The sequence below is a fragment of the Saccoglossus kowalevskii genome, chromosome 18 (assembly GCF_978046115.1).
Source record: "Saccoglossus kowalevskii chromosome 18, keSacKowa6.1, whole genome shotgun sequence".
Classification (NCBI taxonomy): Eukaryota; Metazoa; Hemichordata; class Enteropneusta; family Harrimaniidae; genus Saccoglossus; species Saccoglossus kowalevskii.
This window is the reverse complement of record NC_140658.1, coordinates 25,462,985-25,488,806: the sequence shown is the minus strand read 5'-3', so window position 1 is coordinate 25,488,806 and position 25,822 is coordinate 25,462,985. Positions and strand designations below refer to the sequence as shown.

The following is a 25,822-nucleotide window of genomic DNA, read 5'->3' as shown; positions in this document are numbered from 1 at the left end:
CCAAAATGAAGTTTGTTTTAAATTTTTTGTAAGTCCTCAGTTTGTTTTTTGTATTAGTGTTTTGTCTGTTATCATCATTAATTGAGTTAATCCAATGCTTTATAAATACATTTTTTATTTTATCGTATATCCGTGACATTTGTGACGATTTTAGCTCATTATTGTCAATATCTGATAGTGTTGTATTTGTAGATTTAAATACAGTTATTATTATTATGCGTCTTATATCTACTTCAAACAAAAGTAGCCGCTATTCATGATGAGAACTGGAAAACCAACTGTAACTTGGGTAGCTGGTAAACTGACCTAGCTGATGACAAACCACTATCAAAAAAACTTTCGACCCCCATGTAGCCACGTACGACCGTCAGCTATATGAACTGTACTCCGTCTACAAATGTTCATCTGCCGACACGTTATTGGACTTTCCCACCCACGATGACAACCAATAAATCATGTTTGTGACGTCTGGTCTGATTACACCCAGCAGCACAAGCTCTAAATCAGGGTCATATATTGCAGATTTGTATTTGAACAAATAATCGTGCATGGGCATCCTGTCTTCTAAGCTTTGTGAAAGCATAAGGTTTTGAAAGTATTGTGCATATTTACAACTTTCTAGCATTTCACACGTAATGCGCCATATACTGTAAAAGGATCAATTGTTCACCGGGTTTTAATTTGGCTTATTTCGCTGAATGAAAAATGCGCTAAATTAAAACCCAGTGAATATGTAAAATTTAGCATAGAATACATTATCTAAATGACAAAACCGTGAATTTAAAACCCACTTAATATACCTGAAATGGTAAATCAGCGAAATTTAAACCAAGTGAAAATTAGTCATTTTACAGTATGTGTATCGATGTCGCCATGCCAACGTTTCGTTTCGTCCTAGTTGTGATATTTATCTGTAAATGTCAGACCATTGGTCTGAGGTTCATCGCAGACTCTATTTGAAAGGCTGCGGTTGAGGTTTCATGTTGATCCGTCGAAAATGGCAGTTACTTATCACACAACAAAAACTTATTAGTTACGACAATATTTTCTTAACATTTTATGGAAACAATTCGTAGTGTGCATAAACCTTAAAGAAACATAATAGACAAAACAGTCACGGTAAATTTTAATATTACTTGTTCGTGCTGTTTTGCAGCACTGCGAAGGAAAATGAAAGATTACAACAATTAGCACATATGGCTGGAAGTTACATTTGCTCCGTTGTGTAGACAGGTTTCAACATTTCATCAGATAATACAATTTATATCCAATCATCTAGAACAAACTTTTCTAGAGAACACACGCGCACAAAGATTTTGTGGTCTCGTATTGGGGGGGGGGGTCACAGTAATATAAACAAGGATACATTTTGCCGAGATATTCAAATCAGTCGCTATTATGATTTACAGAGGCGGTGGAACGAAATACCCCATGGAGGGGCGAGATCTGCTCATCACCCCTCGCTTACTAGGAGGACCCAGGGGCATACTCTTCCTTGAATTTTGAAATCTAGACCCTCTACAACCTAAGCTATTTCCTTCATTTTGAGGGGCAAATTGTGCTGACACAAAAGGTTTCAGCTTGATTTTCGAGTGGCGGCATATTTTACGTGCCCCTGAAGTGGTTCTCGTTTTTAGAATATTAGAAATAAGTATCGGTCTTATTTCTGATCAAGATAGGTATGAATATCGGTAGTATTTTCCCAATTTGGTGTATTTATGGTTCCGTATATGAGCGAATATCTCCACCTCAGATTCCGGCCTCATATCCCTAGGTAACTGTTTTATTCGAAATAAACAGTGAGGACAGAAATGGTACTTTGGTATAAACATGGGTATAGATTTTGCCACTATCCAGTTATAAAATTGGCCACACTTTTGAGCACTTCCCTACCCAGCTATGTATCAACTGCCCCCCCCCCCGCGTGCATGCCCGTGAATGTGGTTATGCAATAGAAAGTAATGTCTACACGTAGGTAGGGTTATTAAAATCGAGAAAACAAAATACGGGTATATTTTTTCCGACATATAAGATAAACGGAAAAGAGGTTACTAATCAATCTTCAAGTTTTACATTTTTGTAATTTCTTCTGTGAATCTCTCCGGCGAACCTACCAGCGAATCTCCGGTAAGGTATACTTAGTAGTACGTGACGTTCAGAATTCCCCCGCCCCTGAATAATCGCGAAGAACAGACTGGCGTGTTAACTGCATAAATATGTATAATTTCCTTCCTGAATACAGAACTTAGTTGATCTAATCGTTAAGGCGTATGATACATTTTGATGTGAGTTAATTTGTAATGAATAGTTCAGCCAAACACTGAATTATATCATGATGGTGGTATGATGAATTATATTTTTTTTCAAAATGATATTTCTGGATTTCATAGAAGTATATTTTCATTTTTTGGCCGGCTAATGTTGGATGTGCAAACCTCATTCGGGAACATGTATATTCGGTGTTTAGAATAAAGATGAGCAAAATGCTAACAGGGCAATCGTTTTTATTGATGTGTTGAAATTACGCCAATAGGGTATGCTTTTGATGTTTTTGTTAATTGAATGTTGTTGTTGTTGTTGTTTTTAAAAAATTGTGTACGTTTTTGAAATTTATTTAAAAAGCTGAAGAACCCTTGTATCATCAGAGGGACTGTGCATCATCATAAGAATAGCGGATTTTGCAAGGAATAATGTTTACTTGCTCTCTTGACTGAACACTTAAAACCCAGAGTAAAGAATAAACTTTATAAAATAGTCGGATGGTTGAGATCATATACTAGTATCACATGGATATGTGTAATTGTAGTTGGATGGTTGGGTGATATACTAGTATCACATGGATATGTGTAGTTGTAGTCGGATGGTTGAGGTGATCTACTAGTATCACATGGATATGTGTAGTTGTAGTCGGATGGTTGAGGTGATATACTGGTATCACATGAATATGTGTAGTGTAGTCAGATGGTTGAGGTGATATACTAGTATCACATTGATATGTGTAATTGTAGTTGGATGGTTGGGTGATATACTAGTATCACATGGATATGTGTAGTTGTAGTCGGATGGTTGAGGTGATCTACTAGTATCACGTGGATATGTGTAGTTGTAGTCGGATGGTTGAGGTGATATACTGGTATCACATGAATATGTGTAGTGTAGTCAGATGGTTGAGGTGATATACTAGTATCACATTGATATGTGTAATTGTAGTTGGATGGTTGGGTGATATACTAGTATCACATGGATATGTGTAGTTGTAGTCGGATGGTTGAGGTGATCTACTAGTATCACATGGATATGTGTAGTTGTAGTCGGATGGTTGAGGTGATATACTGGTATCACATGAATATGTGTAGTGTAGTCAGATGGTTGAGGTGATATACTAGTATCACATTGATATGTGTAATTGTAGTTGGATGGTTGGGTGATATACTAGTATCACATGGATATGTGTAGTTGTAGTCGGATGGTTGGGTGATATACTAGTATCACATGGATATGTGTAGTTGTAGTTGGATGGTTGGGTGATATACTAGTATCACATGGATATATGTAGTTGTAGTTGGATTGTTGGGTGATATACTAGTATCACATGGATATGTGTAGTTGTAGTTGGATGGTTGGGTGATATACTAGTATCACATTGATATGTGTAATTGTAGTTGGATGGTTGGGTGATATACTAGTATCACATGGATATGTGTAGTTGTAGTCGGATGGTTGAGATGATATACTAGTATCACATGGATGTATGTAGTTGTAGTCGGATGGTTGGTGATATACTATACTAGTATCACATGGATATGTGTAGTTGTAGTCGGATGGTTGAGATCATATACTAGTATCACATGGATATATGTAGTTGTAGTCGGAAGGTTGAGACGATATACTAGTATCACATGGATATGTGTAGTCGTAGTCGGATGGTTGAGGTGATATACTAGTATCACGTGGATATGTGTAGTTGTAGTCGGATGGTTGAGGTGATATACTGGTATCACATGAATATGTGTAGTTGTAGTCGGATGGTTGAGGTGAAATACTAGTATCACGTGGATATGTGTAGTTGTAGTCGGATGGTTGAGGTGATATACTGGTATCACATGAATATATGTAGTTGTAGTCGAATGGTTGAGGTGATATACTGGTATCACATGAATATGTGTAGTTGTAGTCGAATGGTTGAGATGATATACTAGTATCACATGGATATGTGTAGTTGTAGTCGGATGGTTGAGATGATATACTAGTATCACATGGATATGTGTAGTTGTAGTCGGATGGTTGAGATGATATACTAGTATCACATGGATATGTGTAGTTGTAGTCGGATGGTTGAGATGATATACTAGTATCACATGGATATGTGTAGTTGTAGTCGGATGGTTGAGATGATATACTAGTATCACATGGATATGTGTAGTTGTAGTCGGATGGTTGAGGTGATATACTAGTATCACATGGATATGTGTAGTTGTAGTCGGATGGTTGAGGTGATATACTAGTATCACATGGATATGTGTAGTTGTAGTTGGATGGTTGGGTGATATACTAGTATCACATGGATATGTGTAGTTGTAGTCGGATGGTTGGTGATATACTATACTAGTATCACGTGGATATGTGTAGTTGTAGTCGGATGGTTGAGATGATATACTAGTATCACATGGATATGTGTAGTTGTAGTCGGATGGTTGAGATGATATACTAGTATCACATGGATATGTGTAGTTGTAGTCGGATGGTTGAGATGATATACTAGTATCACATGGATGTATGTAGTTGTAGTCGGATGGTTGGTGATATACTATACTAGTATCACGTGGATATGTGTAGTTGTAGTCGGATGGTTGAGATGATATACTAGTATCACATGAATATGTGTAGTTGTAGTCGGATGATTGAGGTGATATACTAGTATCACATGGATATGTGTAGTTGTAGTCGAATGGTTGGGTGATATACTAGTATCACATGAATATGTGTAGTTGTAGTTGGATGGTTGGGTCATATACTAGTATCACATGGATATGTGTAGTTGTAGTCGGATGGTTGAGGTGATATACTAGTATCACATGGATATGTATAGTGTAGTCGGATGGTTGGGTCATATACTATTATCACATGGATATGTATAGTGTAGTCGGATGGTTGGGTCATATACTAGTATCACATGGATATGTGTATTATATGTACATGTCGGATATTTTGTCTTTTACGCCTTGATGAGTCTGTCACAGGGTTCACAAAGAATCACGTGTAACTGCCCCTTAAAAGAAAAATAACATTGCATACTCCGAGGTTAGTATTAAAGCCAATCGGCGAATTTTGCAGGGGCTTATTGCCAGTAGCCCATATTCTCAAAACCGTGGCGAAATGAAACATTAAGCTCAGTGGTTAGTTTACGCATCTTTTAAATGTGTTTTGATTCACAGTGCATTCGGCAATCAACTGCAAGTCAGTTATGTGAATATGAATTGCATTCACTGGCAGCCGTACTAATGAACAAGTTGAAATCGCATTTAACGGTAGAAATATGATAATTCTTAAAACATCTACATTTCTATGAAAGGCCTCAGTACTCTATATTGTTTTAATTTGTATGTAGCTGTTGTTGTATTTTCTGATTTAGTAGTAAGTGCAATGTATATTTCATTAAATGAGTGAAACAAAGACGTGGAATTCATCACCTAAACTGAGTATAATAATTTGTCAAAATAGCAATAGAAAATAATATTTCTTTGGCATTACCCAATCTCATTTAATATACTTATTAGACAACAGAAAGACAGACAATATGCAGGGTTACATCCTTAAATGACGATTCACCGTGAAAGGAAGGGGTTCACTGCCAAGTTGAAGCTCCTTGTGTTGGAGAGGTATAGGTACATTCTGCGCTACGGAGTTCTCATTTCAAACTGTTTAACCCCTCTTTTCAGTGTAATGTAGAACTATGTCTTATTATGACAACACATCTTCATCAAAATGTCGAAATTTGAATATCCATTTTAGTACAATTTACCCAAAATGGAGCCTGAGTTTTAAGACCTTTTCTAATATAAATAAGAAGTGGAGTTTAGAACACCTATTAAAACATACCATCTTACATATTTCGACATTGATTTTGCAAATAAAACATTCGCTTGAATGGTATCATCACACTGCTGTCATTTGAAATAAAATTTGCACTCTGAGAGAATTTATAAAGCGTTATTAGTGTACTGGAAAATGCCATTCTCTGTCAGTAATAGCACGGACTGTGACAAAACGTGAAACCGTGAGTTCTATATAAGTTTGTTGAACGTAAATAATTCCATTACAGCATTAAAACATGAAACTTAGTGCTGATGGTCAATTCAAATAATGGGTCAAATATTTTTTTAGTCTATGAAGACGAATCATGTATATTTTATGTAATAGATTGAGAGTTTCCTGTCACCCAGATTATTTGGAAATCTGTTTTTCAAAGCTAAATTTAGATAGCACCGCAGTTCTATTCAACCCACACATTTATAATTATAAGCAAACGCTGTTTTATTTTAGAATTATCTTGCGAGCATCATTGTTTCAACTCAATTATTGGTGATGTAGCTGATAAAACCTTTAAAAAGAAGAAATCAAACATCAAAACAAAACAAAAACATAAACAAAAAAAGTGGTTTGACAAAGATTGTAGAACCCATAAGAAAGATTTGATTTATTGTGCTAAACTGATTAGCAAACAACCTTTTGACAAAAAGTTAAGAGAAATATATTTTGTGAAGAAAAAGAAAAAGAAATATAAAAAATTGATCAAAACTAAACAAAAAAAGGGAGAGCTTTTAATTGTAAATAAATTAACACATTTGAGAAATGCAAATCCCAATCAATTTTGGAAAATCATTAATGAATTGAAAAATTCTCATAAAAATCAATCTAATCCTATTTCTGTAGAACAGTGGGAAGAATACTATAAAATATTAAACAAAGCTGATCAGAACAACAATTTGCAAAATAATATCATTTCTGATATGTCAGAAATGGAAAACAGAAATGAATCTAATAAACTTATTAACAATAAAATAACAGAAAAAGAGATAAAAAATGCTATTAAAAAACTTAAAAATAAAAAAGCACCTGGTTATGATGGCTTCTGCTCTGAGCTTTTGAAATGCAGCTCAGATTCGTTGATAAAACCATTAAAAAAACTTTTTAACCTTATTTTAGAGTCCGGAATTTATCCAAAGTCGTGGAATATTAGTATTATTTCACACATCTATAAAAAGGGTGATTCACACGACCCAGGAAACTACCGGGGAATAGCTGTATCAAGTTGTATGGGAAAAACATTCTGTATTATAATAAATAATAGAATTACCCAATACCTTGAAACAAATAAACATAATTAACAATAATCAAGCAGGGTTCCGTAAAGGTCACCGCACAACAGACCACATTTTTGTATTGAAAACAATTGTTAAAAAATATCTCCAGCTAAATGGAAAATTATATGCATGCTTTATAGACTTTCAAAAAGCCTTCGATAGTGTCTGGCGTAATGGATTGTTTTATAAATTACTCAAAAATGAAATAAATGGCAAAATCTATAATATTATTAAAAATATGTATTGTAATACAAAAGCATGCATTCGTTTAGAAAACACAATCACGGATATATTTGAGACAACAAAAGGTGTGAGACAAGGCTGTGTTATAAGCCCCACACTATTTAATTTATATGTTAATGATATGAGTAAATACTTGGAAGACAGATCCCTTGATCAGGTCACACTACATAACACAAAAATTAACTCGCTACTTTACGCCGATGATCTGGTGCTAATTTCAATAACAGAAAATGGCCTACAAAATGCATTAAATAAACTGCAAGATTATTGCCAAAAATGGAAAATCAAAGTAAATCTTGCGAAAACTAAAATTCTTGTATTCAGAAGGGGAACACTACAAAGAAATGAACAATTCTATTATCAAAATGAAAAACTTTGCTGTGTCAACTCATATAATTATCTTGGAATAATCTTTCAGTCAAATGGTAAATTTACAGAAGCTAGAGACAACCTAGCAGATAAAGCAATCAAAGCCATGTATGCACTAAAGCAGTCTTTACCAAAAGAAACAGACTGTAAAACGTACATCCATCTGTTTAATATATGTATCAAACCAATTTTACTGTATGGATCTGAAATTTGGGGAATGGAAAATATGAGTAACAATAACTGGGACAAAACTAAAACAGAAAAAGTGCATCTAAAATTCATTAAACAACTACTTGGGCTTAATAAATACACAGCGAATAGTGCATGTCGGGGTGAAATTGGAGCATTTCCATTGATAACTGAAGTGAAAATCAATATGATTAAGTTCTGGTCCCGTGTCACAGACAAGTCACAAAATAATTATACAAAGATAGCGTTAAGCGATCAGACTTTGTCAAAAGCACAATGGGAAACATCAGTCAAAAATATCTTGAAAGATGTAGACCTCTCTAAAACATCACAGCTATCACATCAAAATATTAAGGAAATTAGCAGCACTATTAAACAACAATACATAACATACTGGAGAGAGAATATGACAAATGAAAAAACAAAACTGAGAACATACATTAAATTTAAAATTAATTACAATCTGGAAAATTACATTAATGTTTTGGATAATAATCAAAGAATATCAATGGCTAGATTCAGGACAAGTAGTCACAATCTAGCCATTGAAAAAGGCAGACATACCAATCCAAAAACCCCATTAGAAAATAGAATTTGTAAACAATGCCCATTACAGGAGATCGAAGACGAATTACACTTTCTTTTAGTTTGCCCACGATATCAAACAGATAGAAATGATTTTATTTCCAATATTTTATTCCCCAAAGAAATCATTACCAACCTGCAAAAATTCACATATTTAATGAAAAGTAATGACAGAAATATAATAAAACTTTTAGGGGAATTTTTGCATAAATCATTTATTTTAAGAAATGAGCTTTTTTTGGATATAATACCTTGACTCTTTTTTTTCTATTTTTTACGTTATCGTACTTTGATTTTTTTTTTTTTTTTAATCACTTATATATTTATTGCTGTAAACCAATAGAACATTTGTAATTCTAAGGATGCAATAAAGTTATTATTATTATTATTATTATTATTATTATTATTGTTTGTTGTCATCAGAGTACTTCGCTAGGACCTACAGGACTCTATAGTAAACGTGTCGCTCTCCATGACCAACTTCTACAAAGTACCGAAAAATCTAATTGTTGAAAACATCACTACCGGTAAGTTGAAGATTATAAACTGGAACTCGAAGGCCTCAAAACACATTCTGTGCCCAGGAATATAACGGCACACGGCGTTTGAATCAGTCACAGTACCGACCGTTACATCGCGAGTCATCGAATAGTAGCACCGCAAACCAAGGGTCATTCAATAACCAAACACTCCCTTGCTCCCTTGCTCTGTCCGACTGTGTGCGACCCGAGTCCACGTCGCGAGCTCAGTTTCTATTTACGAAATACCAAATATATTGATACTAATGGGCCCGGCAACGTTAAATTATAATGTGCCACAACGCCATTGAACAATCAATACGTCACTTCCTGAGTCCTATTCGTGAGGTCGTATCTGTGAGGTTCTATTCGTGAGGTATATAGCGTGCGCATACATCAATTGACTACAGACCACAGTGAGCTATTTGCGATGGCGCCCTCAACAAACTAGCACTTGCATGCTTGCTAACGCTTCAAATATACCTACATAAATGGTTTCATAAATGTGCATTTGCTTGAAAATATTGCTTTACCGGACGCAATGTATCAAATCAGGCTTCGCACAGAATTCTATGTAGACATAACGCAGAATTAATCAACAGCATATAACATACAACAAGTGTCGTGCTGTGGAATTGCGCCAGCTTACCTTAGTTAAATGTATTAGTATACATACAATAATTACTAATTCTAGACAAATTCCATTGTAAGTACAAATCAGCTGAGACTATGTGCTTTTTATTTATACACGTACCAGTCGTTTTAGGATATAAATGTAATCGGTGATGGAGTTTGTGGATTTGAAGACGAACAGTTTCAACACAACGTGTATATGCTCACCTCACCTCACGATGTTTCATAATCAACTACAAATCCGTCGAGACATGCAACACAAATAAAAATAAGCTCATATGCAAACAGTCTGGATCAAAATCAAGAGATAGATCTTGTCAAAGACCAAGCATTTTTTTTGGCGAGTTGCTGCATTAAATTTGGTCTTGTTTTATTTTGTTAGATGAAAATTCCTCGAGATTTCATCCGTTTAACCCGGGCCTTTATTACATTGTGGAAATGAAGAGGGCCATTACCACTTGTTTTTTTCTCTCTCTATGCGGAGAAGGTATATTAATTAATTCCAATGACAGTGAATAAACAAAGAACCCATGTCGAACATCATTCTCCATTTACAGTGCGTTTGGTGACCAGACAGAATATACATTGAGTTTAGTTCCGTTGATTGGTGCATGACGATCACATGCACCCATTATAATGTACATGGACACAAATATTTTACATGTGATTACCAGAAATGTGTCTCACAGTTAAAGCATTGCGAAATTGCCATGACTGAATACAATTAGTAAACAATGTATTCATTGAATTCTTGTAAAATACATTTATAATGTCTGTAACGTCACGTGAACCAAATGTGCGTACGTGATATCGTCATGGTAACAGGTGACCCGCATTGTAGGAACGAGTATTACGAGAGATGTGTATACATAGATGCAAGGCACACGTTCAAATATATTATATAAATATTTATTATGCACACAAATATTTAATATATGCATACGTAAAATCATCCAAATATTAAAATGATAACTATGCTAGCAGGCTAACAACGTAATATAACAAATATAGATAAAAAAGGTACATTGAATCATAAAAAGTTTTCTCAGAATAATACTATTCGTTACAATAACACCCCATTCCAAATTGGAGGTATCTGGTGGTTTTTCCGTGTGTGCTTTGTGAAATGCCACGTTACCGCGTGTTAGCAGTCTTTCAACAGCCATCACCGTAATTCACGGAGGCACAAACTGTTGGCGACGCAGTTAGCATAGTCGACTCCCGATGTAATCTTGTACGAAATGGTAGTCCCTGAATGTCTTCACAGCCGCATACAGACACACGGGCGTAGACAATTCGACGAACACAAAAATGCACTTTCCACAGTGTTATTTACTGTTTTATAATTTTTATTGACGTTCATTCCTGCTTCATGAAAGTAATTCATAAGTTCGAAAAAATTAGTGTACCATATTTGATGTCGTTATCTGAAATATTTCATAAAGTAGCCAATGAGATAGTGTTTCACAAGTCATGTGATACCCAATGCAATATAATGACAGTAGATAAAAGGTAACTTTTTTGTTTATAAATGTTTAATTTCACAGAAGCCTAGTTTATCCACTACTGTTCCCACAAGCATTTTATTGTCATAGTAACTAGCAACGCTGGAGCCTTTTAAAAACGAACCATCATCCATGAGAACTTGGTGGATATCTACTTTGTCGTAAGGGGCGCTCTTGGATCCAAAGTGAATTCTCAATACCTGATACAAGACAAATAAATAAATAAATAAATAAATAAATAAATAAATAAATAAATAAATAAATAAATAAATAAATAAATAAATAAATAAAAAATAAGAGAACGTACAAACAAAACAAAAACTTGTATGAATAAATTAACATCAAAGTTGATGCCCAAGTCATTCTTTTAAATGTTAAAATTCTGAAATAAATGCATTTACTCGCGTCATTATGCAAATGTATGAAATTAAGGCCCGGTCACACCACCCGAACTTTGTTGGAGCGTTCCTGGAGCGGTGAAAAAATTTCATCACCGCTCGTTACCGTTCACCACCGTTAAACAGAAGTTGGCACCCATTAAGGCAACGCCGTATACGCTCGGCCACCGCTGATAGTCCCTCCTACCGCTCCGAAAGTTTTGAGCTGCACAAAATATTGCGAGCGGCGAGGAGCGGGCACTCTCGCGTCACCGCTAAGCCAACGCTCGTTAAACCAACGCTAAAGCAACGCCGGCTTCAGTGGTGAACCTCTAAGGCAACGCCCGTGTTTTCGATTTTTTTCCCATTTTGTGCGCGGTGACGAGCGTTGTCTAAATTCCGCCCCTCTCCCAACCGTTGACGGAACGTTCCAACAAAGTTCGGGTGGTGTGACCGGGCCTTTATATATGTTCCATATGCAACGCAACGCAATATGTGTGTAAACGAGTATGTTGAAATCGTTAACGTTGAAAGTAAAAAACTTACATGCGAAGGTGCAGATCTCGTGACATTCTGTTCATGCCTAGCAAATTGGTACAAAACAGCGTGGCATCCCAACCATAGATCACCTGTCTTTTTATCAACCTCTATATTGTCAACACCCGAGTATACGTTAATTCTCTAAAATAATAATTATAATAAATGTAAAATGTCATGATAGTTTCATCTGTGAACCAGGGTACGCAATCGACTCAATGCATCTCTGAACTTGGGATACGTAAATCACACATATCTGCAATAACTGTTTTGTCGCAGCGCTCACCTTTTTTTCTTCGAGTGAATTGTCTTTCATTATCTCGAAGACAAAAATAATGCCTTTGGTAATTGATGCAACATACAAGTATCTAATAAGAGACAGGAGAACCATTGAGTTAATGTATGAATAATTTCCTATACTGCGAGGAGACTTTTTAGCTAGAAAGTTATTTTAGCTAATTTTAGTGATATCGCCAATTCAAGATGTAGTTAATTTAAAAATAAGAATATATGAGAATATGTTATTTCATGCTTTGAGTCATATTCGCCAAAATTACATGAAGCTATCTATATATTACATTACATATACATCATGTATAGGCAAATACGCTGTCTAATTAGCATAGACAAATTATTTCCGTATTAATGCCTATATACGAACACGTGTGAATATTAATCGAGTTACCTTCCGTCAGGTGATACGTTGATTCCATTGGCGTAATGAAATCCGGACTTGACAATCATATCTGTCTTTCCATCATAGAATCCAACGTTTGCCCACGCCAAATCTGCGAAAACTTCGACTTGTCTAAGAAATTCGGACGCGACAAAATATTTGTCATTTGTAAAATAAAACGAATCGGGTCCAACAGCCACAACGTCATTGACACTAAAATAAATTAGAAAAAAAAATAACAGAAGACAAAATCTAAGTTATACAACAGCGCATTGTTATTGATTAAGGCAGGAATACGAAAAACGCTTCACTTTTTACCCAGATAATTGTACTTACATGAGCATGTATTAACATTCAGCGAATCTAATGTAGAAAATAAAATAAACAAATTTCTATTCACGTTGATGGAGTTTGTGTACAACTTTTTAATCATGTGATGTGTTATTGGTTTTACCGATATATGTTGTCTCCTCTTACGGTTTTCAAATGAAGCAAAGATTTGGTCTTCTCCTCAAACCGAAATACTTCAATACTTTCATCGCCACTGGCACGGTGATTAACAACAAACAGTCTTTTTTCATCTGATAATAAGTATAGAAAAATAATGGCGATTTATGTCATACAGCATGTTTCCTTGATGCCATGTACAGTTACGATGATCGGATTGACTGAACAACGAGTGTTAGTACATATACCCACACGCAACAAACAGAGAATTTGTTATTGTGCATTTGGCAGAATGACACACAGTTTTCATATAGTATCGGTGAGCCATTAAATATCGACAGGGCATCGACCAATAAGCCTATACAGAGGTCCTAGACGTTTGACTTCAACTTTGTTTGAGACCAGGGCTTCGGATTGGCGATGGAATATTATATAGACAAATTGCATATAATAAAAAGATATAATTATACATTAAGAAGATCGAGATGAACTTAAATTATTCGGGACGTTTTACAGAGTTACAGTAGGAATAGATTTGAATTCAAAAATGGCGCATTACAATACAACTAGCAGCGATAACAATAGCATTTGTTTTATCTTGAAAACTATGTATGCCACGAACATCTTCTTGCATAATAAAAATAGGATCTCTTCACCAAAAGCAAACAATGGCCAAAGCACGATATGTGACGGAAATGAAATCTCTTTACAAAACGCAGGCGATCGTTTTGTGACCTTCATTTGAAAAAAGGAGTTGTTGAAATGTATAAAATTAAGCGCTATATTACCTGTTTTAGGATCTTCGTATAAACTAATGCCATGCGGATAAAAGCGGTCTCTATCGATATCACCTTTCATGGGAAGTTCTATAACGTTATTCTCAGGATGGTTGAAATCAAAGAGGAATATCTTTCCCCTGATATTTGGGGGCTTGCGAGTCGGGTCAACAGCAACGTCTGTTCTGCCGTTTAGTTCCTTTGGAAATAACAGACGTGTTCACAAATTTGGCAAATACTGAACCAAAAATAATAAATTTGGACGAATGTGGATTGCTACCATTTAAATAGAGAATCCGATTAATGGACCTTTACGATTTAGTTTTATTGTATGATGTTATTCATAAAACGCAGGTAAAACATACACAGACAAAACATTGTAATGGAAATCGTGATTATTGAGCCATTAACCATTGATTTATATGGTGACAAGTTTTCATTATATCCCACGTATCATAATGATTATTATTATATATCTGTCACCATAACGCCATAAGTTACAGCGTGCCATAATTTTGCGGTATTTTACAGGGTAATTTCATCCAACCATATTACCATACATTTCAAATGTGGAGTGATTACGCGCGTAAGCGTCACGGTCCTCTAATAATAAAACGGCTGCCACCAGAGTTTGACCGGACTAAGTACAAAGAAGTTTCTGCTTTAACATTTTGGGCATTCTTATGTTGTATCATTGTAAGGTAAAGATGTATAATAATAAGGTTCAACTACGAGCATACCTCAAAGTATGCACTCAGACAGTACGTCGCGCATCGACCCACGCTGCGCGTCCGTGATACTCCAGCTATACTGTCTTCGTGCATGCTTTGAGGTATCCTCGTAATAACCTCATATTAAAACAGTAAAACAATATTTGAGATACGGATTTCACTAATTATTAGTTATTTCTGATACATACTATTAATAATAATAGTTTACATGGAGTATTTAATCAGTAATTATGTACCAATTTTGAAACACATTAAATATTGTGATATATTTTCGTTCCTATCGACCACGTAAAATACCAAATAAAACCAAATGTAATTGCTTTAATATACGTCTATAATTAGTTGCACTGCATAAAATAATTCACATTCATATAAAAAATTATGTAAAATATATAAAACTGATCTTGTCTCTATAAATGTATACTTTTTACTCACCGACGAAATAAACGCCAGACCATTGTTAGAAACTGTCACATCTTCGGAACCCTTCTCTGTAAATAAATCGAATGCTATTTTACTCATTTAATTATGTCATATACCAAAACAATAGTTAAGTAATTAGTAAGATATCCGTGACCTACCCGAATATTACTGAGCATGCGCGATTCACTGATAGACGATCAGGCAATTAACTTATCACGCAATTACATTTCAAAATCACATTTCTGCACAACCATTAAATGCCTCCTTTCGAATTTATAAGACGGTGCTATTTCGCACTAAGGTCAGTTGTATTAAAGTGCCTGTGCAATGCCCACCCTCACGTTTCCCATTTTAGATCTGTATCCCACTGAAATGGGCAGTTATTGATTTTTTTGCTGAAAATGATTACTCGTATCCAAGTAAATTTGGGATATTTCTCGTGTTGTAGCCACGCCCACCTATTCTGAAACGGTCGACTGTTTCCGGATTTCCGACTCTCGCCGAAAGTGCGCCACCAAATGCCAAAATGTGAGAGGAAGTCATACCCCTGAGCCGTAAGAACACTGGTCATTCAGTATACTTTTAAACGATATACATTTTTCAGTCGGCGTTTTTTTTCTTTCTTTTTTTTGTCTATTTTTTTTTTTGAGAGAGAGTTTTTAGATGTTGTGTTGTGGGCAGTTGCAATGAAACGTATAGTCATAGTGTAAGTATTCACACGTTTCTAATCAATCCGAAGGTGCGACATCAGTGGACGAAAGCCACTTAACCTCAGATTCATTTTTTGGAAAAACTGTCCTCGTCCATGAAAAAAACAACTAGGTTTAAAGAGAAACGCCGACAACATAAACCTGGCGCAACACTTTTGAAAGAAATAGATTCCGGACCATGATCACCGAGGCGGATTTCAGAAGAGAGAGAGACGTCCGGCAAGTGTTTCAAATGAGTTGACTTTTTTGCGATCCTGATTATCGTTTTATAGAGACCATTTAGTCCCTGTTAAGTAAAAGGTAGCAATAATTTTGACAGTGACACGAAAACGAAGCGTCGGACAAACAGGAAATGACACAGCCCTTACACACTGCTAACTGTTTTCATTTTCGAAGGCTAAAAGTTTCTGAATTGTTTGGTGGTTTGTGTTGAATGTCGAATTCACACCTCTGTTCTTTTTTTACCTCCATGCTTGATCTGCGTAATAATTTCTGAAATAAGAATCCGGGCTTGGTCAATGTGTTTCCACCAAATAAAGTTTTAATGTGATGTTATAATTATGACAATCACGCCATGGACCACGCTAACTCGAATCCACTCTGAATTTATCTGTATGTGTGTCGATCTCGATTATTTTTGTTATCCAATTAAACGCCGCTTTTAACGCACCTGCCCTCGTCGTGACCCGACGCGTTCACCTATTTCAACAAAATTTCAATTTATTTCCACGCGGCTGTCATTTATTTAGTAACTGTGATTTGTCGTTTTTAAATTATTTTATAGTGATCACTATCATGGTCTAATGTTTAGAATGTCAAAATATGTTCTCTTTTATTTTAATTTTGAAAGTTTTACTCAGACGATCGATGAAATAAAACAGTGTAGTGACGTGCCTAGTAACCTATTTTGTCCAACGACAGTGTACAAACGTGCGCCGCTGACGATCACGGTGACCAGCTACACCAGAACGAACATATTTCGCATCTAACTCAACCCCATACAACAAAAATTGATACTATGTGTTCATTATGGTCCATTCCTCCTCGACGAACAAGTACATAAGTGAAAATTTAGTCAAAGACGAGAAAACTGCAGAAGAAATTTGCCTTATTTACACGTATCGGCAATGCAAGCTGCAATGCGACTTCCCCTTCTGACGTCACAAGGGGAATTTCTGTATGCAAATAAGAAGCTAATGAGGAGCCTCGTTTTAAAATACACAAAAATAAAGTTGCCGTAGATTGAGTTTAAAACACATTTTTTCACGTAAAAAAATAATTCATGCTTAGAAACATAAAAAATAATAATATTTATGTATCAATGGATAATTTTAGGCGTGAAAATAGCCATTTCACAGGCACTTTAAAGCGGGAGAGTCGTCACCTGCGCATGCGTCGGATGGCTAAAGCGTGTTAATGTTTACAAACAAGCGTTACCCATGAGCCTTTGCGTTTTAGCGTGTGTTGTTATCATCGTTTGGGACTCAATCCCGCGCGTGCGCAGGTGTCGACCCTCCCGCTTTTACGACGCATCCAAAGCAGTATTAGAATCAGTATGACGTGACGTTAGGGCATCCAATTTGTATCCCACACGGATAACTCGAGAACACCGTTACTACAGAATATACCACCTAAATGGATAAAGTGTCACCATGTGTGGCTGCACGCAAAACACGTTTGAGATGCAAACTGTGAAAAGAACCCGATTCACAGTAAAAAACAGGTTCCGTGCAGAGTTATTTCTTCAGATTGTTTACACTATTCCTTTGATTAAATTTGTTTTAAGTATGGCGTAGATAAAATAAATTTGTGCCATGTCACATTTAACATTAAAGTAGTTGTTTTGATAGTATTTTTTTTATATTAAAACAAATGTTTCCGACATCATATTACAACTGCTCCACAATAATAACTTCCCATGACTTTCTGTCATTTCTCAATATTCGGGGCTTTTCCTTTTACGTCGAAAAAAAAAACGAACAAGCAAGTTCAAGAGACTCCGTGGTTTAAAAAGAAATATATTCATAATCACTAAGAAGAATAGAAGAACAGATCAGACAGGGGAAATTAATGGCCACCAAATAAGAGCAGACAAACTGGCGCACTGTGACGTCATTTAGTCCAACCAACCATCATCAGTCGTTGATTGTTGCGTGGGAGTGCTTTGCCTTATACTCACCAATGCCAGGCACAATTCGACAAGGTCCCGGATGTTGATTGTACACAACCTTAAACAAGCCTGACATATACCTAACGGGAGTAAATTAAACAAATTATTGTAATACTTAATGATTGTGCGTGACGTATAACTTAAGTTATTAAATATCTAAAGGTAGCGAGAAGGGTTTTGTGACGTTTTTAAATAAAACATTCTCTGTCTGTTGTCTCGTTCAGAACAGTAATTTAGGTTATATATATCAAAAGACTAAGTATAGAGGTACAAATTCGCACAAACTGGACAGTCATTGTTTACATAATTATCATGTAAAATGGCGAACCTTGTAAAAATGACTAAGTACGCGATTGCGAGAGCACACTGCGGAATTTCCTGGTGAAATTTACGTCATGCATTGTCCGTAATCAAGTCCATTGAAATGCGTCTCCGATAATCAAAAGAGCTATTATTCCGATTTCTATGCAGGTTTGTTTTTTAGTCCTTAAATTATTTCATACTTTGCACCTTTAACACCTGCTGGCATTTGAGTCCGTACTCCAGGAACGTTCGGGTTTTCCATTGTTATGCAAACGAACAACGAAGGATAATCCTCTGACAAACATTATTGTCCCACTGTACACGCTGACAGTTTACAAACAAGCTAATCCTTCAAGTGTCTCTGATAAGACATCTAATAAATCGGTTTTCATGGTGAAACAAAATGACCGATGTTTGAAAAAAATTGCTGTGTCAGAGTGCGACACTGAGTGGCAGATTTTCTTTGCCTCGTCTGTCAACGCTTTCTTACTTTTCTTCGCCATTGCGTTAGAAAAAAAATGTATTAGTAAAATAGAATATTGACTTGGAAAATAAAACGATTTAAAAGAAAGTTGTGCAAAGTTACAGTACTCCTTTCGCACAACCTCCCACCCGCTTCCGCTTTCCAATCACCTTTTTCTCTCGGTTTTGCGACCGCTTGTTGAATTCGACCGGACAATTTCCGCTTTTTTTTCGACCGCGCAAACCCTGGAATATCACCGCCCACCTGCTCGCTCGCGCGCAATTTAAATTCGGACTAACAGAATAATTTCCGAGATTCACATTGTCTTATAATTGTCTTTCTGGTTTTTATAGATGTTGAACAGCTGACAAAAGTTCAAATACTTTTATATATATTTATCTATAATTATATACACGAACCTGACCCTTTGACCTCGATTTGGCTTGGACTGAATATTTTATTTTAAACAATATTCTGACGTAAAATACAAAATGTATTTCAACACAAGTACGACATGGTTGTCTGGGGTTTCTTTCCTGATTGTTGAGTCTTCGCAATGTGTTTTGTATAATTATTGTTGTTTTCCCCCGATGCTGAAGGACCGTAAAGCTAAATGGCAGTTACATGCATGGGCTGAGTGAAAGAAAATATTTCTAAGCCTAAAATAAAACCTAATATTACACCTCTTTGTGTATTTGTTAATTTTACATATGTTTGTCATGACAGTATGTTTGTAAATATCTAGAAAAATCTCGTCTTTCGTTGATAATTTCGATTGTTTGTTTGGAATGTCGACCCCCGTTGGTTTCTCCATACTGAGTTTGGGAAGGGCGTCGATCAACACCGTGACAATCAGCCGAGAGAAGACAAACATTGACCGTAATTCATGGGGATCAAGTCCGTAATTTGTGGGCTGAAACCCCAAATAATTAAACTAGTATTATTATTTTAATATATATTTTATTTTACATCGCAAAACTAAACCATGCCCAAAACATAGCTAGAGTTGTTCGCGATGAAACAACCGCATTGAAGACGATGCAACTTCAACTAGCCATTTCTTACCTTGAAATAAAAAAAATCAATCGCTTGCTTTATTTTATTCGAATCCATGAAATTCACGATTTTTTTTACATTTGTTGGCAAAGATTGAAAATGTGGGTGTGGTTATCTTGCAAAGTCCTGTTGATATTACGAACAAATATGGTTCTGTAACCCAGGTCGTGCTTCGATCAGGTGACTCTCAGCCAATCAATGATGTTGTAACAAAGCATATTTGACGCTAATTGAAGGGTCGTCGTACAATCCAATCTCCGGCGTCGATTCACATATTTTTTTGTCCTGTGACAGGCTTCAAAATTATTCGCTGAAAAACATATATTTTGACAAACTGATGGAATTTGACTTTAGTTCAAAAAGGAAATACTAGGCTAAGATACATTAAAGTTCACGCGAATCAGCAAGTTGTGAAATAAAGTAAACCAGAGTAGGGTCGATGATTTTCAGCCCTGAAGGACTTCCGTGTGAATCCTGAGTTTCGAATTGTTCATCGACTGGCCACAAAATAGTTATGGCTATAACTAAATTTGACACGTTTTTTTAAGCCCAATAAATTATTCATACATGTCAAGCTCTGTTCGATTTTTTCAGGGCATATGACCGTTTTTAGTCGAAAATATTTGTTGTGGGAACACTTTTACGGTACGTATACGGTATAGACCGAACTCATTCAATGATTTTTGATTTTAAAAATTGAATGTCAAATTTTACCAGACGTGGACCGATGTGGATTCGGTATCGTTATTTTTGGAATTAATCACTAACATTTCCTCGTTTCTCTGCTCTCTCAAAAGGAGTTACCTAGGCTTTTTTCACGTAACTGTCTCATTAAAATAAAAAAAAAATATTACATCTAGAACAAGCACCCAAAACACGTAACAAGAGGTCCCAGTTCAGTTGCTTTCACGATACAAGTGTAATACAACTATTAGTCTAAGATTTGAAGTGTCGTTCAGAATGCAATAATAGTTAATACTAGTTGTATGTTCACACTTTACTATCAAAACCACCATTTCGACCACCCATGTGCCAGTGATCAGTGTTTGGGCGAGCGGTCAATGTTTTCAATGAGCGAGCGAGCGAGCGAGCGAAAACAAAAACGCGATTAAAATGCGGTCGGTTTCCGGTCAGACAAGACCGCGTGGTCGGAAATTAAGCGATAAGCGGTCGATGTAAAAGCGGAATGTTGGGCGAAATGAGTACTGTATGCCCGGACTGTATGACCATGTTTCTCCGACGAAGTCTCGAATGACAATAATGCTGACAATGGACGTTAGATAAACACGCATTGTTTGCAACTAGAAGCTTATCACCCGTTATATCAGAATCGTCAACAACAGAGTATACAGATAAGATGTTATCATTTAAACCCTTTCAAAGATAAACATTATGCAAATATCCACGAAACGCCAGTTGTAGTCTTTTCTGCTAGTGTTTTAAAACACTAATTTGAGCAACGTTATTTCGCAATTTCGATCTTTGTTAACCTGGGATGATGTATCAAGGTCTAAAGTAACCGTTTTATCAATTTTTGAAAAATCAAGAAAAAAGTGAAAATTTCCCTTCTCGCTACCTTAAGAATGAATTACACAAGTCTACCATGAAAACCGTTTTATTAACCAAAACTGTTTTTCGCGTTTTTCTCGAGTTGAAGTTTTGATCGAGAACGACTCATCGGGACCGCCGCCAAATCAAGTGCGTTCGGACTAGGACATTCAAACTCGCAGTTATCGTTCAAAAGATAATGATGGTGCGAAATATGTCTGGGTTTTTAAAGAAAATGCTTTGTCACAGAATAATAGTCTGTTAAAGGTGCCAAGTATGAAATAATTTGGGGACAAAAAACAAACCTGCATAGAAATCGGAATAATAGGTCTTTTGATTATCGGAGACGCATTTCAATGGACTTGATTACGGATAATGCATAACTTAAATTTCACCAGGAAATTCCGCAGTGTGCTCTCGCAATCGCGTACTTAGTCATTTTTACAAGGTTCGCCAATTTTGATGTCACGTGATAATTATGTAAACAATGTCTGTCCAGTTTGTGCGAACTTGCACCTCTATACTTAGTCTTTTGATATATATAGCCTAAATTACTGTTCTGAACGAGACAACAGACAGAGAATGTTTTATTTAAAAACGTCACAAAACCTTCTCGCTACCTTAATATTACACTATGACTAATTTTGTGATATCACCAAATAGACGTTATACATTGTTATGTTGAATCATTGCATTAGGGCAATGCATATAATATTCGTTGCTCGAACTAATACTTAATATGGATGTGAGTTGCTATAGCATGAATATACTCATTGTACAAGCATCAAAATCGCACTAATATGTGCTGCCCATAATCGAAACGAAATCACGCTCATAGAAAGAAGGGCACTCCCATGACAGTTAGTTCACAGGTAATATTGTCTTGACAACTTTACCTAGGATATTCCCGCAAATGAAAAAAAAATGCTATAGAATCCTCAGTTTATAACAATACCACGGACTGTATAACCTTTGGGCTATTGAACCCCCGACCTTTTGTAGACTGTTGCGTGCGACTATTAAACCCTTGAACTATTCAGAACCCACGTCTAATATAAACCTCGAATATGGAACACTCAAAGTATATAACCTTTGAACATGAAGCACTGTAAATAAAGTAACATCTGAATATAGAATCCACAGAATAGATTAATTAGGTAAACCACGTATTATCCTACTATGGAAACCCTGGACGATGGAGACCTCTGACATCTGAATCATTAGACTAAAACGTCTGACTATCGAAGCCGTAGTAGTAGTAGTAGGCATCCTTCCGTCTCGGGGGACAATGGGTTTGCGCCCAATGAGTCGTTCGCTCAGTCTTGTTGAGAACAGCGGCGGGCGTGACTCAGCAGCCCGATCCTTGCGTGACAGACTCTGCCGCAGTTGCCGCACGCATAGTTTGAAGGTGGATTTGTTGCTTGGTTATGCTGCCTGTCTTTCCTTCTTGCTCTTCTCTCCTCCAACTTTGCTTTCTCTTTTTCTCACCTCTCGCCTGACTCCCTCTCTCACTGCCTGTCTCCAACCACTGCGGCCGTCCACAAGTGGTTCTCAGGAATTGAATTCAGAAATCCTGAATAGAGCCCTTGAACAATACAAAACTAGGACTATGCAACCCTCTGATCATTGAACCCATGTAACCATAGAACTATTGAAATTTAAAAGCCTTATTCACGTAATTTCAACCACGACTGTTTTCCATGTTGTAATGCTGGGAAACAACTTCGACCTCTTCTTTGAGATTATTGAGATTACGCCTCCATTCAGTTCAAGAGCGCCCAATGTGAAGGTTGATAACTTGAATTAGGTTAATGATGGACGACAGTAATTTTATTTTAGAAAGTATTTTGTCGTATTAGCGTTGTAGTTGACAGTACAAGGTTTCTAGTTTATGAGCACACATTTAGTGAGTAATTCTAACGATGACATGCTGTCAATTCTGGAATGTCAGCCGCCTTTTGAAATGGACATGTCGTAGCTACTAAAGTGTTGGTCTGGGTGAGCAATGCAAACAGTCACGTTTTGTGTTGACGTACCCTTAATGTCGAATGAGGTACAATGGTTGGGTAGTAACTGATATGTTGTTCGAATACAATACTTACTGGTGTACATTGAATTGGTAAAACAATATATTCATGTGACGTGTCTCGTTAACACATACATAATGCGATATGTACAATATGTAAACGAATTTTAAAAACGAAAATGAGTTTTAAAAACGAAAATGGGTTTTAAAAACAAAAATTAATTTTAAAAATGAAAACGGATTTTAAAAACAGAATTGAATTTTAAAAATGAGAACAGATTTTGAAAACGAAAATGTATTTTAAAAACGAAAATGGATGATTTTGAATACAAAAAATGATTTTAAAAATGAAAATGGATTTAAACAATTGTTTTTTTTTAAAAAAAAAACAGACCCCAAAAACGAAGGTTTAAAAAAATCGATTGCAGAACCGAAAATGGTTATTAAAAAGGATTTTAAAATAAAAACGAGTTTTCAAAATGTAAATAAATTGTAAAAATGGTTTTATAAAATGCCATGTTGTGAGCCACCTTGGTTGCCGTACAAATGCCATCTAATAACATTTTATACTAGATGTGAAGCATGCAGTGTTTTACTCGAGGGCCCGGTTGAGGGATGGTTTTAGTGTAGATATAGACAAAATAATTCTTAATGCTTCCACCATTATTAACCTTAACCCCAATGTTAATGTCATAGTATGTGCCGGTCCGTTTATGTATCCTGAATGAGGGCGGGGGTACACAAATAAAATGGGGGAGGGGCAGGTTAAGATTTGAATTGTGGGCACTAAGGAACTCTTAACATGAAAAATTATGAATGCAATATCACCAATTGGACAGATCGATACATTGAATAATTACATTTTGTTAACACATTATAGCCCCGTATAGTGATTTTTGCTCAAGTCAAGTCCCCTTACCCAAATGATAGCTCTGAGTAACCAGCTGTGTGTACAGCCATGCGTAAAAACTACTAATACAATGCCGTACAGTTCAATAGGACAGGCAAAGCAAGGTCACAAGGTCAACGAACGACCATGAATAACCTACCACATGTTCAAAATAATATATATTGCGATCCCACCTGTATATTACACACAACTAAGGCTCTCTTCAATGGAAATCCTTGACTATGGACTACCTGATACTTACACTATTTTACCCACATGGTTGCACACCAACGCCAATGTAACAAGAAACACTACACGGAGAAGCATGACTGGTGTATGAACAGATTCGTCTGAAACGTATCAGGTTCAAAGGTTACTTATGACTCATTTTCGCCCGACGAGCTATCTGCGATAGCGCCCTCTTTTCGCAATCACATTCTTGGATTCTTCTAACCCACCATGTTGTTATCGTTTGTAATGAAACAGAATTATTAATATTATTGAATACATTTGCGTGCAAATGATGTTTTACCGCACAAAATGTATGATATACAAGACTCCAAAATAGTTTAACAAACAACAGAGCAAAAAACTGGGAACTATACACTTTTGAACTGTCATAGTAACAGGCAACGCTGGAGTCTTTTATAAACGAACCATCATCCGAAAAAAACAATGGAGGATATCAACTTTGTCGTAGGGGGCGCTCTTGGATCCAAAAGTGGATTCTCAATACCTGCTTCAAAACAAACAAGAAAGAGTACGCACAAAGAAAACAAATAGGTGTGTGTGTAAATATTAATATTAAAGTTGCCTTATATATATCAGTAATTTTAATGAAAAAAAAGTACATTTATCTTAGTAATAGTGACACCTGTTGTTTAGTGTGATGAACCCCCACAGTTGGGTACAGGAGCATAGAAGTTTTTAATTAAAATTGTTTTCCATAAGAAAAATGAAACCATCATACACGGCCTTATAAACAGCCTTTTACTTCATAGTGGGGTGGGTGGAGTAAAGCTGTGATTATTTTTATTACTTTCTGACCATCTAGTTTGCCATTTACCATGTCCATATAAACTAAAGCTCCAGCCAATATCAGATTTGACTACTTGTTTCAAGCTAGTGCACTTGGAAATGAGTGTTGTGACATGTGGCAAATGTCCAACTGTCTTGGTTAATAAGATTGGCTATATTTCAACTAGAAACAGGTAAACCAGTATACCTGTATGTACGAAGCCAGTGAATGTTATTCAAGCCAAAGAAACTGCATCTATTTATATA

General features: G+C 36.0%; 1 protein-coding gene across 1 annotated transcript; it reads right to left on the bottom strand.

The window, feature by feature from the left end:
• Positions 1 to 11,229: 11,229 nt before the first annotated feature.
• On the bottom strand, positions 11,230 to 24,892 carry LOC102809273 (serum paraoxonase/arylesterase 2-like). The gene is made up of 9 exons (XM_006820129.3): positions 24,801 to 24,892; positions 18,263 to 18,333; positions 15,386 to 15,441; positions 14,232 to 14,418; positions 13,451 to 13,577; positions 13,006 to 13,209; positions 12,607 to 12,688; positions 12,330 to 12,464; positions 11,230 to 11,606 (listed from the first exon to the last, which is right to left on the bottom strand). Exons 1-9 carry the CDS (start codon positions 24,863 to 24,865, stop codon positions 11,427 to 11,429), a joined length of 1,107 nt encoding a protein of 368 aa, XP_006820192.2. The 5' UTR covers positions 24,866 to 24,892; the 3' UTR covers positions 11,230 to 11,426.
• Positions 24,893 to 25,822: the final 930 nt, after the last annotated feature.